This window comes from Crocodylus porosus, unplaced genomic scaffold (genome assembly GCF_001723895.1).
Source record: "Crocodylus porosus isolate Cpor-Errol unplaced genomic scaffold, CroPor_comp1, whole genome shotgun sequence".
Taxonomy (NCBI): domain Eukaryota; kingdom Metazoa; phylum Chordata; order Crocodylia; family Crocodylidae; genus Crocodylus; species Crocodylus porosus.
Genome location: NW_017728886.1, coordinates 198,961,856 through 198,976,162, shown reverse-complemented (window position 1 = coordinate 198,976,162; position 14,307 = coordinate 198,961,856). Strand labels below are relative to the sequence as shown.

Here is a 14,307-nt window from a genome sequence, read left to right as displayed (position 1 = left end):
TTAGTGATAACTTAAAAATTCAGTATGTGCTAATAAGTTCCGTTACCACACAGTAGTCAAATTCAATTTATTTCTAGCATAGGGAAAATTATGGTAACTGAGATACCTTTGTACAATAACTGTTGGTATATATGGACTTTTTAATGATAGGAACTATATATATACAAGACTGCCTTGTGACATTCAGTATGTTAACTGTATGTGATGAAAACAATATGCTATAGACTGAAAATTAAGGGAGCTGAAGCTTTTGAATTAGAAATGAAGTTCCCAGCTTTGCCAAGATCTACTCAAGTGCTTACCGGTAAGAATGAGGAGTAGTTCTATTGAAGCTAAGCAAAAGAATAGATTTCCACAGGATTAGGGATCAATTTTGCAGGAAGCCCATTTAATCTATCAAAGCCAAAAGAACATGGAGACAGTGTATTATCATTTTACAGGATCGTTATAACAGTATTTCTAAGAATTCTGGTTTAAGCAGTTCAGTGTTGGAAACTAGAGACTGGATGTTCAAAAAGCACTTGGTTAGCACCCAGAGTTGGGGCCATTTTTTTTTCTGCATCTATTGTACAGGCACCTAAAGCAGCACTTTTCACAAAAGTTATTTTGTTGCTGCATGTTGAGATGCTCTAAAAATCTAGTCCTGTATTATGTAAATAGATTTAAGAAAATGAACCAGTGGAAAATTCAGAGTATTGTATCTTCAAAATCCACAGCATTTTTGTAACAGAACAGATCTATCTTCTAGGCATGAAATGCTAAGGTTACCTCTGGAAGTTTATCTGAATCTAGAATTTATCAGGAACCAAATGAGATAAAATCAAATATTTTTAACCATAACTGACAGTGGTCCATTGGGGAGGGGGCATTATTATTAGGATGACCATACGGAAATCCAGGACACTGTTCCACTGCCCCCTCCACCAAGTCAGTGGTGCTGCTGCAGGCAGTGAAAAAGGCCTGCGAGCAGGGTTGCGGGCACAGTCCAGTGGGGAGTTGAAACACTATGCCGTTCTACCTTCCCACTGGACCGCTGCCTGCACCTGGGACTCTTGTTTTAATTTTTACCAACCACCTGGGACTGGCCTTTGAAATCTGGGACTGCTCCAGGCAAACCAGGACATATGGTCACCCTAGGTATTATATAAGATAATATCAAGCACAGTACAATTTGTTTTAAAAAAAAATCAACCTAAATTTCAGGATCCATATAATGGATATCACAATTCATATTTTATTGCAGCTTTTTTTTTTCAAAACAGAACTGCTGGTTATTAATTCTCAGGCACCCTTTCCCCAGAAAATGCTAGTCTAAGGACAACTTCATTAGTTTTGATAATTGTTTGGATGTATCAACTTATAAAGACCTTAATTACTTAACAATGCATGTGATATGGGACTGTAATATTTCCTGTACTAATAGCAGCATATATATATATACATATAGTCTGTTGTTATACAGACATGTATGGGATTCATAATGATTGAAATGGGAGTCTCATAAATGCATTCAGGAGAAGCTTTTGATATCTGGTCATTTAACACTGCTGTAATTCATACCTTACTATTTCTCATGGTTTATAGTATCTGCATAACATACATGGTAGAATTTGCCAAACCTGGTTCAAATATTGAGTTTTCAATTGTTTTTCCTTAGGATGAATACCCTACCTTTCCTCAGGATGGATACCCTACCTACCCTATTATCTCTGAATAACTGGGAAACAATTTGTTTCTGTAATGTTAGTATGCAAGAAAGAAATGCAACCAGCCTAATACAGTATATAATCTTACAATCTGAAACCAAAATAATGGTGAATCCCACTCATTGAGAGAGCCTAAATGAACAAAGCATTTTCATCAATTTGCACTACTGCCTGTTTAAAAAAATTTGCACTTGCTACATGATCAATACTCCCACTGGTGACCATGATAGCTCTCTATATATAGAATATGTAACAAAGATTGTGGTGAGTTGGAAGGGAGAATCTTGCCTTGTCTGTTCATTTTCATTAACCGATTTCAGCTCTTAGTGGAATACTTTTGCTTTCAAGTCATATTCTAATATACTAAAAATCAAAACAGTACTTTTTGACATAGAATTCTTTATTGCATGTTATTATATTCATCGTTATATATCTTAACTAAACCTCTTAAACTGCTTTGGGCTAAATGCAGTTCTCAAACACATATTGCACCATTGGATCTGACTTTAGAGAGTCTATTTGAACTATAAAGCTATTCATACAGTACCGTACATTCACTTAACTTAAAGCATTCCATGTCAAACTACTAAGGCTGGATGCGTTTCACATGGCACAATGAAATTGAAAGCAAAAAAATCCTACTTAGCCCTGAAATAGACTAATCAAATGAACAAATGAGAGAAAAATTGGTTTTTTCAATCTATGTCATAGATGTAGTATAATATAATATAAAACAGTGAAGGAAGCATTTTGGAAAAACAGGAAGAAGAGAATTGTTATTATGAGAAAACTGGGCTTCAGTTTTAAAATTGTCAATGTTGTGTCACAATGTTTCCAGTAGATGCATTCTTGACAGGAGTAAGAAGCTGAGTTACCACTCTTAGTCCCCTTAGACTTCTATAATTTCCGATTCAAAACAGCTGGGGTTTTCATTCTCCTAGGACTAAATTCTTGATGTTATTGACATCCATGTCAGTTTTGCATGGACTTCAAAGGGATTTGGCCCTTACCACATGGAGAATTTACATACACGCAATGGTCTCTATCACTATATATTGTTTTAACTGACTTCCATAGAACTTCACTCTGCTTAGCATGACAAATAACCATGGTAACTATTCAAATATGTTGGCAGTTTTTGACCATTTAACAGTGCAATCACTGTAACTGGACTTAATATTCACAGGAGATCAGCAACTATTATGCGTCTTCTGATACAAATTTCCTGAAATGTGTTCTCAAGTTCATTAAGGATTGCTTGGGAACAAAAACTGATAAGGTGGTTGGACACCAGGAACCAAGGATTGAGCACTGTTATTGATTTTATGACACTATAATCTACCTGAGTCCTGAAATTCTTCACACAGACAACAGGTGGTAATGACCCTACTCCCCTTTTTGATAGGTCTTGATCTCCCAGTAATCTATATTCTTTTCTTTTGCTAATTGCTTGTCTGCTACTCCTGGGAATTCTCTTCCCACCCTTCAGCCCCCTCCAATTTCACAGGTCTGTCCGCTGTTCTTAACAATTTCTGTGCTTATCTTTCTTTTTCCTTACACCTAAATATAAATACCCTGCATTTGAAAGCTTGCCTATCTTTATCTCAACTATGTAGTTGGTCCAATAAAAAATATCACCCTCCAAAAATCTTGCCTCTTTCATAATTCCTGGACTATCATGCAGCATCACTCTAACACTACTATTACAACTAGGAGCAATTCATATAAGCGGTATTTAACATTTTCAATTTTTTTTAAAAGGTGGTTTTCTTATGTACACAAATCTATGTATTTGTGCGACAAATCAGGCAGACAGAAATACCAACAATTACATTTGTTGCAACAGTTCACATTGTACTGAACCCTTCGGAGAAAATATTCACCTGCATTCACATATGAAGATATACTTATTTATATAGTACCTAGAATAATGATTGATTTCATTTTTTGTGGTACACAAGGCAGAACAATAAAAAGGGCTTATAATTTTTACCTGTGTATATGTAGTTTTCTAATTTATAAGAAGCTGAAATAAGATACAAGGGAAGTAAGCCCATGCTCCTGCAGCTTATGATGCATAGAAGGACCTCAGGTCAGGGCCCAGGTTTCAGACAATAACAGAAATTTCAAAATAAAAGCTTTTTGTGCGCAATGAATGGTAAGCTTCATAGCGGTGGGGAATACTGATTTTTGAACGCACCCATCGTTTATGATTATATAGAGAAGTCATGGGGTCCTGCCAATAAACATTGCAGACAAAATGGTTTTTATTTCAAAAGTACTGGCACTTCCTGAAATACCAATGTATTTGAAATTACAATAGTGGAGCCAAAAATGTGCAAATGATACTTAAATTCAAACTAAATTACTTAGCTCTTTCCTTTTAAATGTTCTTTTGCAACATTTTGATGTTTTACTTTTTCTCCTTCTATCTCCCATTAAAACATATTTTCAGTCATAAAAACGTAACAGAGCAGATTAACAATTAGCATTTAAAATTATACAAATACCTTGGCTGCATCAGGTTATCTTCCTGCAATATAATTCATAAGTGCTATGTGCCTAAATAATTAATTCATTTGAGTTATGTGATCCTGCTTGAAATATACTATCTTTCAGCTATATCACCTTTACATTTCTAGCAATTGGCCATATTTGGTGATGAGTGTGCTAGAACAAAATTAAGTAATTTTCAGAAATGGTATTCAAGTAGCATATCTTTGGAGGCTAATCAATGCTGTCTGTATGAAAAGTAGTTTCAAATTTACAACACTTTGAACTTACATTCATTGGGAAATGTAAAATATGTGGTCTTGGATTGTGATGTACTTTTAATATGTAAAGATATTATGTATTATACCGGCACAATTAATTACATTTTAAATGTGATGTAATAATTTAATTTGTACTAAAAAAATTGAAGGAACAATGCCATTAATTGGTATGGATTGAATGTGTGTAATTTTTCCAGAATAACTGATAATGCCTATTATATTTAAAGCCTATGGTGGAAAAGAGGTTCTATCTTCCTATTCGTGATATGAAATCAGAATTCAATACTGAAACAATGTGCCAGGTATATCATGTCTGAAGCAAAATTCAATACTCGTGTTTTGTGAATAGAGGCTGTTGGATATTAGAAGAACGAGCAAGGAAAATGTACCTTGTGATGTGATGTGATGGATCACTTACTGGTCTTCACTTACAATTAAATTGAATCCATATCTTTTTTTCACTTCAAGAAGAAAATCTTGTGCCTGGAAAGTTTTTTCCCACCTTATGCAGCTTTGCATGTCAGACTATTATGGCTATACCTTTGTCATTTCTATTATTAAAATTGACAAACAAAATAAACAACAATAGCATGGTTTCATGGAGGGACACAAGTAGGAGTTTACAACAGTGTTTAAAGTGCTTTTTTCTTTGAGGAGATACTTACACAAGTGCCATTTCATGCTCATCTCCTTGCTGCCACATACTATATGCCTCTTTCTTGTGGTTGTATCATTTATAATATAATGACATGGCATTAAGTTCAGACTCAGAGTTTAGCATATTTTCATAAAAACATCTGAAAACAAGAAAATGACCATTCTATTTGTGTATTAGTATAGAGAGTTGAAAATTTTATTAAATATGAAGTGATTCCTTGTGTCATTTATTCGTTTGCTTCCAATGTTGCTTAAAGCACTATATAAGTACAAATAGATCATACTAAGAGTATATCCATCCTATTCTGGGTTTTCAGCTCAATTATTTACTGGTGTCTTGCAGAACAGAGATGAACTTACAATCCCATGTGACCATTTATCTGCTGAAACTGCAACAAGACTTGTCTCTTGGATTGGTTTCCATGTTCATAGCTCCCCAAAGGTCCAGATCTGATGAATATTTATATGTTGTTTTGCACTGATGGTAAGTAGTAGTGCTGAAATGTGAGATGTCAAGTAGCATACTTTAACTTGCCAGTACCAGAAGTTGTGGCAGCAGCAGAAGCTGTGGCTTGACTGCTTACATATAAGGGGTCCAAACAAGCCACTTTGGCAGCAAAGAACGAGTGGATACAGTGAAGGACTGCAAAAAGATTGGAAAATTCCAGCTCCTGAAAGTGAAACCAAAGAGATTAAACATAAGAGACAAAACAACATTACAACGAAATCCCCAACACTGAGCTATTACTCAAATATAAATGGTCTTAGCTGTGTTATAGAAGGCTGCATACTTCTTTTTAGGAAGTTGAACATTCAATTAACTGTAGAATTGTCTAACCTAATAGAATTTTTTAAACTGAATTCATTTAAAACTTTCACATAAAAATGAAACATCCCATCCACTGCAATGGTAAAGCAAGAAGAAAGTAAGAACTGTTTGAGGCATTTACATTTTTATCATTCAATATTTAGACACTTTTTAGAACTAAGAGAGTGATTACAACAGTTTTCACAGAGCTCAAGCAACAGTTATATATCAGGATCTCCAAAACTGTTCATTTGCCCTTAACACCATAATTATAACAATATTATGATTATCATAATATGACTAGTGCTGTTAGCACTTATATTTTATGTATTCATTTATGTGTATATGTATACAGGGGTGTAGGTTGTAGCCGTGTTGGTCTAAGGACAAAGGGCAGACAAGGTTCTTTGGGTGAATCTGGTATTTTTTATTAGACTAACTTAAATAGTTGGAAAAACAATTTTTTAGCAAGATTTTGGGAAGAGCACACACCAACTGCTGAAACTTCCTTAAGTCTGATGAAGGGTTTTTGAACCTGAAAGCTTAGTTAAAAATTGTTTTTCTAACTACTTAAGTTGGTCTAATAAAAGATATCAGATTCACCCAAAGAAACTTGTCTTCCTGTGTATATGTATTTATTTTATATTTACTATGCATAATTCATTGAGACATTTATGACCTTCTTCATGTAAAAAACCAACATAAGAATGTGGTAGAATATACAGCAGATATATTTCACAGGGGTTGGTTTGCTATCCCCCTGCAAAAGTGAATTTTTGCAAATTATCTGAGGGATACTGAATGGGGCCACTGAGATCCTAGTTGTATGCTGTTGCTTGTATTTTAAAGGGAGCTGCTCCTTCACTCAGCACATGGGACCACTGATGAGCTCGAGTTGAATTGAAAAGAACCTGCTTTGATATAAAAACATTTCAAACAGCTGAGTGGCCTACCCTGATTGAGCAACATGCTGCAAATTAAATGATACAAACGATCTGGGTTTTAACACAGAATGGCAAAAAAGGAGAAAATGGAGTGATGTAATCAGTGCGTAGGACTTCAATAAATTCTGCTAGAATCTGACCACATATCTACTGGACATGCTTAGAAATAAAATTTTAATTGCTCAAGAGTTGTTTTAAACTCCCTAAATTAATTCTCAATGAAGATGACTTGGTTCATGCCAAATTTCACACATCTGCCATCTGCTCTTTTTAAGCAATCTGTTTAGAGTAATTTTTGTTTTTAAACATCCGGAAAAATGTATTTTTACCACTCTGCCAGGGTTGTTACTCAAATTTCAAAACAAACAATATCTTATTAAACAGAAACCAGGGATGGAAACTGAAAAAGATCTATACATGAAAAAAACCAAGTGTGATGATGAAAGCTGTTCTATAAACCAGCACTAGTCCCACTGTAATAAAATCAATTTCTTTTTTTTTCTTTTACTCATCCTTCTGCAAATACTAATAAGGAGCGAAATAAATGTGTCACTGAACACTGAAATATTTACTGTCTCACTACTGTGTATTATGAGTACAAGGAATGTACTTTCCCTTTGTTTGTCTGAACAGATCAAGGCTTATTAATTCAGATATTATAACTTGAAGACTGTTCAAGTCAATTAAGTAATCAGATGAGCTGAAATTTTCTATCTACATCACAATTATAGTTACTGGACACTAAATTTTCACACTGCATTAGCACAGTTATCATTATCAGTTAGCAGAGGTATATCTGTAATTGTACCACGTAAGGCAGACGCATTTTTTAATGGATTTCAAATTGGTATCTGTCATGTTTTAAAACATGAGGGGAAACTGGATGTCTACATTTTTTTTTAACATTTCTGCTATTTTTATTGTTGTTCGTAGGATTGCGTTATCAAAATACTGTATTAAAATACTTAAGTTGCAAAATAAAGCACTAGAAATTAGCGGACAGACGGACAGATCTATTATTGTCTAAGCATACCTTTTTGTATATTTGACCTGTACACTATGTGAGGGAGTGTTCTCATGGGAAAAAAAAAATAAAATAGTATCATACAATTAAAAACTGTAATTATCCAGAAAGAAAGGGGTTTAATACATGCTCCATTCAATATAGGCTCTTCAAGTTGTTCATTCACCCAACTACTTTTCAGTCTATCTTCAGCAAATTATTATTTCCTGCCATTGCAGGGGGTCAGACTAGATGATCTACTCAGGTTCCTTCTGACCCTAGAAACTATGAAACTAGAATTAACATATTTCAAGCAACAAACCAGAGCGACCAAATAACCTTGCTAACATCTATGAGAAATAAAAACTTTGGAAAATAAGTAATAATGTTACTATACAGTATGATCTAATATCTAAAATGTGCTCGCCCAAATGATTAGTGATGGTAGATGAGATTCTCAACTCTTTCCTCAAAAATCAAAGTCTTCAACCGTTACGGTTGTGAGAAAAACATTTCTAATGTGATTTGAATGTCACTGAAGCAGAGATGTCTGCCTTGATTTGAAGACAACTGTAAAAAATAGGTTTGAGACATAAAATGCCACATTTAGTGCATGGGGTGTTAAATCTGATATCAGTGAAAACACTTCAAATGTCAACATTGTTAATTATTTTATTACTCATGAAAGCCATCAAGAACAGGGCAAAAGAATAGCATTATTAAGATCTACAACTACATTTTTGAAGTGCTGAGCTTACCAGATTAATGTGGAAAAGAAGTTTTCAATTAAGATCAGTAGGGTTTAAACATCATGTGGCAGGAATGCAAGGGATACTAATTTTGTTTCCCTGTACAAAGAGGCTCAGCTTTCCAATATTTGGGAAACATTGGTACAAAATCTATACTTATGACTTTCAGGTGAGCAGGTTACATTTCCCATGTGCCAAGGAAATAATTATTCAATAGCTGTGAGTCAAATAATATTTCATAATGCCACAGAAGTAAATGTTTTGTGGCAACATGCAAAAACTCAGTCACAATGTGAACCTCACAAATAGTATATAATTTTAGTAGCATCATCATCATCCCCAGCTAAAAGTTGTAGTTATATATACAGAAAGAGAATACATGAGTTGGAGAAAAAAACAGAACATTTTTAGCAAAGTTTTGCAACCAGTAGTTGCCTGAATAAGGTAGGTTCTTATTAAAGATAGGATATTTTCTTTAATACAAAATAGCAAAATGGATTAAAAAATAATATGTGAATGAAGTGTTGTGGTTAATCAAAGTAAAGTGCGGATTGAAAATGAGGATGTATGAAGTAAACAGTAGGAGAGAAATGAACAATTGTGGGCTAAAGAGCTTAATGAACATGTGTTCTACGTTCAGTCTATATCAACAAGAAGCACTGAAAAAGGTGCAGAAAAGGAAAAAGCCAATGGCAGAAATTTAAAATACATCACTGCATGTAACCTGCAAGATTCTTGCAATCATTAGTGAGATGCTGGTCCAGTATGCTGCAACTGATAAGATGTTTCTCAAGAGCAGAAATAATGTTAGAGAAGTACTACGGGAACAAAGACCCATCTGATAGCAGACAAAGCTAGACTGATAGATCAAAAAGACTGCCTGAATGCATATAACAAAATTCACACAAATGGATTATAGTGGTGCTTGAACTGATATAAAAACAACCATTACTGATGAAATTTATATGAAGTATAAATGGTAAAGTATATGCTGGATCTGGAGCAATATTACTGGCAACATAATATCATAATACTGGCAACTATAATAATTTTAGACAAAAGCAGATCTTGGAATTTTCCAAGACGACTTTTTCATCTTTGGGCACATCTACAGGACATTCCTCCCACCCTTCCACTGCCAACAAACAAGTTCTTGTCCACTTGCCCTGGCTGGCGTGAACAACCGACTGGCAAGTATGCAGATTCCACTGTTGTGAGCATGAACATAAAAGAGTGCTTGGAGAGACCGAGAATTATGCTGTGGGGTGCTCAGGTTAGCTCTGAGCTGCTCAGGACCATTCCTAAACTTCTTGCTGTACGTTATTGCTGGTCCTTGGCAAATAAGTGTGGAGGGAGTATATTTTGTCAGCAGCAGACCTGCAGTCAAGATAGAAGTAAAATAAACTTGGTCTTTTTTATATTGCTATTTCTGTTGCCTCCAAAGAGGAGACATAAAAGGAAGGTCTAAAGAAGGGAGGCCTATTTCATATCAGTTTTATGAGGATGACCCATTTTATGTCAGAATGAGGCAGAGATGTATTCACTGATTAACATTATTTGTTTTTCAAAGCGTAGAGGAGTGCCATTTGGCTTGAAGAAATGTTGTACCAGATAGAAATGGATCATCAGAAGTTTTGGGCATTATGAGCTAAATCTTATTTCAGCTTTATACACCTAAGCAGCATGTTAAATGGGGAGGAGGAAGAAGACCCTCTCATCATTTTAGCTCAGTAACCTAATCCATTAACCACTTGCTCGGGAATACAAGATCCAGGTTTAAAACCCCCCTCACTTTCAGGGAGTTTGAACCTGCTTCTACCACTTCCCAGCAATGTTTTCCAATTAACAGGCCATAGGCTAGACATTGCACAGAGTGCTCTCCAGTCCTCCTCTTGAAGTTGGCCCACTGAACAGCCAGAAGGGAAGATATGTGGAGGAAGGAGAAAAAAAAAAAAAACAAGCCAGAAGACATATGGCTCAATGAAGTGACCAAAGGCAAATGGGATCAGCCCTAACAGAAAATGAAAAATATCTGGGGCGTGAAAAGAGTAAGTATAATACTAGTAATTTCTGAGGTGTTGAGATACCATGATAGGGGATAACACAGCCATGCTGTGTAATTTTGAAGTTGACACTCTTATAGGGTCATGGAATCTTCAAAGGGCGATATTGATGGGCATCTCTAAAATAGTGAGAAAGGTGAAAAAATTCTAAATGCTGATGCTAATAATGCAACTATAATTTTATTCAGCTAATTTGTTTATACTGGATGGTAGGGAAAAAACTCAAAACATCTGTGCATCATAAATAATAAATCTGAATGATATTGCTGTAGCTTTAAAAATAATTTAAACACAGATAAGATGTGTATTACATTATACTGCAATTACGTTTTTACACTCATCAAAAGAACAACACAGGGCATACAAAGGGCCTGTCTGAATTTATAAATCCCCAAATAAATAGATACATTAGGAATATTTCTGCCAGTAGACCACAACTGAGGGAGCAAGAAACAAGTTTTTCTTCTGCAGACACCACTTTTTTATCTCAACCAAGTCCTGGAAGTAGACCTTCCATTCAGTTCTGTGTGCCCAGCTTTAGAAATATTTTTAATGGCCCCCCACAAACATCCCTTTAAGTCAGGTCTGTTCAACTGCTGGCCCCTGAGAGGTTAACATGCAGTCTGTGGGATCCTACAGCTGCATTTCCTACTGCTGTATGGTGTGTGGCAGGGGATGGCGAGAGCCAAGCCATGAACCACTGGTCTAGCCTGTGCAGCAGGGGACTGTGCCAAACTTGGATATCCCCACTTCAAATGAATTCTAGGAAACATACACATACACCCACAAATCCCCTCTGTTGTGAAGGTTGCCACACACACACTCAAAATTTTTCTTATTCTACTCTTTTCCATATACCTCAATTTTCACTCTGTCCTTCCATCCGTGCCACAAATTATCTTTCTGAACACAGTGTTATATCAAACTATCCAACCCAACAGCTGCTATACCAAGCATCTACAACTTCCAGTATCAGATGAAATAAAAATTGGTAAAAAGTGGTGTGCAAAAAAAAGTGGGGGGAAAGGACAAAAATCGCTGTGTATGATGCATGGTTTGTAGAAACTGATAACCCTTACAAAGCAAATATAAACTGACAAGGCCATATAAAACAGAAGAAGCTGTATTGACAAATGGAGTAACCCTTGAGCAAATCTGCTTTTAATGCCTTCTCAACTATCTAAATGTATATTTATGGCTTCAAACATCTGGTAATTTAGAAGTATTCATGTCAGCAATCATTTTTTTCATTCATTCATGTATATAATAGTTCTTGTGTAAAATGATTGTTTGTTCCAGAAAAACCTGGTTGAAGTCTTTTTATATAAAAATGGCATTATATCAAGAGTCAAACTTGCACCAGATCTGAAAATGGATGGCCCATTTGGAAATCCTGTGAGGAGGCTAACACTATGGACCATATTATTCATGAAGTTACTTAAGTTATTAAACCTTGGAATCTAGTCATCAAAACAGAGTAATTAGTGTGCACAGATCACATGTGTACACACTTAAGCACCCATTTAAAGCTGATTATTTTAAATTAGGGGCGATGAAGATATAAGCCATTATCTGGCAGAAGGGGAGGGGTAGAACCATTAATTGCTATGGCTCGCAGAGCTGCAGCAATTGATGCTGCTACAACTTGTCCTGCTACCAAAAATCTGGGTCAATGAAAAACCCCAGAGGCCATGTGCTGTGACACTGTGCATCAGAGTGGACTGACCCTACATGCTGGACTGGACCTGAAGAGTGAACCCACAAGACTCATCTAGCCCATGACCAAACAGGCCCTGTGGCGCTCATCCAGTCCATAGGGATGAATGGGTAGGAAACCACTCTTCTAAATCCAGGGTGCTGTGAAATTCACAGAAAAGTTCCAGGCTTGCAAAAAGAATTATAATTCAGAACAGTGAAAAGAAGTTTAAGAAAAGGGAAAAAGTCTGTTAAAAACAGTTAAATACATAAAATATAGAGACATTATAAGCTATATGACAATACACAAGAAAGTAGGCACAATATTTCCACTGCAGTTATGCCACTTCACACCACTTGTATTATCTGAGATTATAACATTTTGGTGAATTAAACTCTATTTGTATCTATTGGTGCTTATATTCTAGCTCTACACACATCTCGACCAGATGATGATAATGTGGTTACTCTTCTCTGGCCTAACTGAAATATCCTTCACCTCTCCACTTTCTTGAAAACTCAGCCTCTAACATGATCTTCAGATATAAAACAGTGCTCTTTGAACCCTTTCATTAGCTGCCACGTCACGTACTACATAGCCTAAATTCTGTTTGTTGTTTGCAGGGCCTTGAACTATCATATTAACCCTCTGTCCAGTTTCCATTTTCCCCCAATGCTCATTCCTGTCTTTGTGCCTCAGAAATGCTGTCCCATATATGTAGACTGATGGCTGTCAGCCAATAAGGCAAGCCAGCACTGGTTCTGTTTTCAAAGATTTAATAAAACTTCAGTGCTTTGTTCAAAGCAAATCAGAGGCAAATTTCCTTTTAAAAGTAATATGTATTACTGAATTTCCCCTGTCATCAAATCTTCTATGCATCCTTTGCAGTCTATTAGAAAATGAAAAGAGAAATTGTGAAAATGTGTGTGTATTCGATTCAATTTTCTGATCATTTCTAGGATATTCTGATGTGTCAGAGCACAATGTAAAAAGGGCAGTGGAGTTGACAGTACTCATCCTCTCCAGCCTCTTAACTTACAGACTTCTAGGGGTTGAACAGAGCAGCTGTAAGATAACTATAATTTGTGTCAGTAGATAATGGCCCCCATCCTATGTTTTGCTGGCAATGAAGATCATTAGCCTATTTTCTTCTGAGTGTCTAGATAATGGCAATACTCCCATCCCCTCTAGAGATGCCTTCTCTACATGGGCAGATGAAAACTGCCATACTAGAAGGATTCTCAGATTTTGTCTTGAGGCAGCTTTAAGTTCCATCTGCGTTGCTAAAGTCTGATATGAAAAAGTTGAGGAGGACTGAAGAATTAGCTCTTGGGGCCTATGTTTTGTAAAGAACTAAGTACAGTACACTGTCAGTTCTAAACAAATGATCGTATCCTAAATTAACTGTAAATTACTAATGTACTATTTGTGGCTCTTGTACTGAAAAACCAATCACCTTATACAAACATGGTCTGTGACTAGTGCTGTACTTTCAGCAAATGAATGAGAAATGTACTTATAGCAAAAACTTGATTTAGCAGTAAAAAGCTGTTAAAAATTATATTGGGGCAAACCTACAGCTATACAGCTATATTTTTCTAAGTTAGAAATTCCTGTTTTTCAGCTGAATTTCAAAATTAAAGCCAAAATTCTACAGTTTGAAAGCAACTTTCACTGAATCCATATAAAAGCAACACCGAAATACATAGAAATCTCTCTTACTCCAAACAGGGTATCCATTGCTCTGCCCTCTGGGGCAATGGGTATCCATTACGCTGACTCAGGAGTGGCAGTGCAGAATAGATTTCATGTTATAAAGCTGTCAAAAACCAGTTTTATAATCACAGCCATCTCTAGGGGTGTGCAGGGCCCAGGGCACATCAGCCTGTGCGGGGCGGTGAGTGGCC

At 35.9% G+C, this 14,307-nt stretch overlaps 1 protein-coding gene across 1 annotated transcript in view; it reads right to left on the bottom strand.

Annotated features, from left to right (window-relative positions):
• Nucleotides 1-858: 858 nt before the first annotated feature.
• SNTG1 (syntrophin gamma 1) overlaps nt 859-14,307 on the bottom strand; it is a 326,996-nt gene continuing 313,547 nt past the window's right edge. Inside the window, exon 18 of the mRNA XM_019547916.1 lies at nt 859-5,808. Coding sequence (XP_019403461.1) covers nt 5,650-5,808 — 159 coding nt within the window. The 3' untranslated portion in view covers nt 859-5,649. The remainder of the gene's footprint in view (nt 5,809-14,307) is intronic.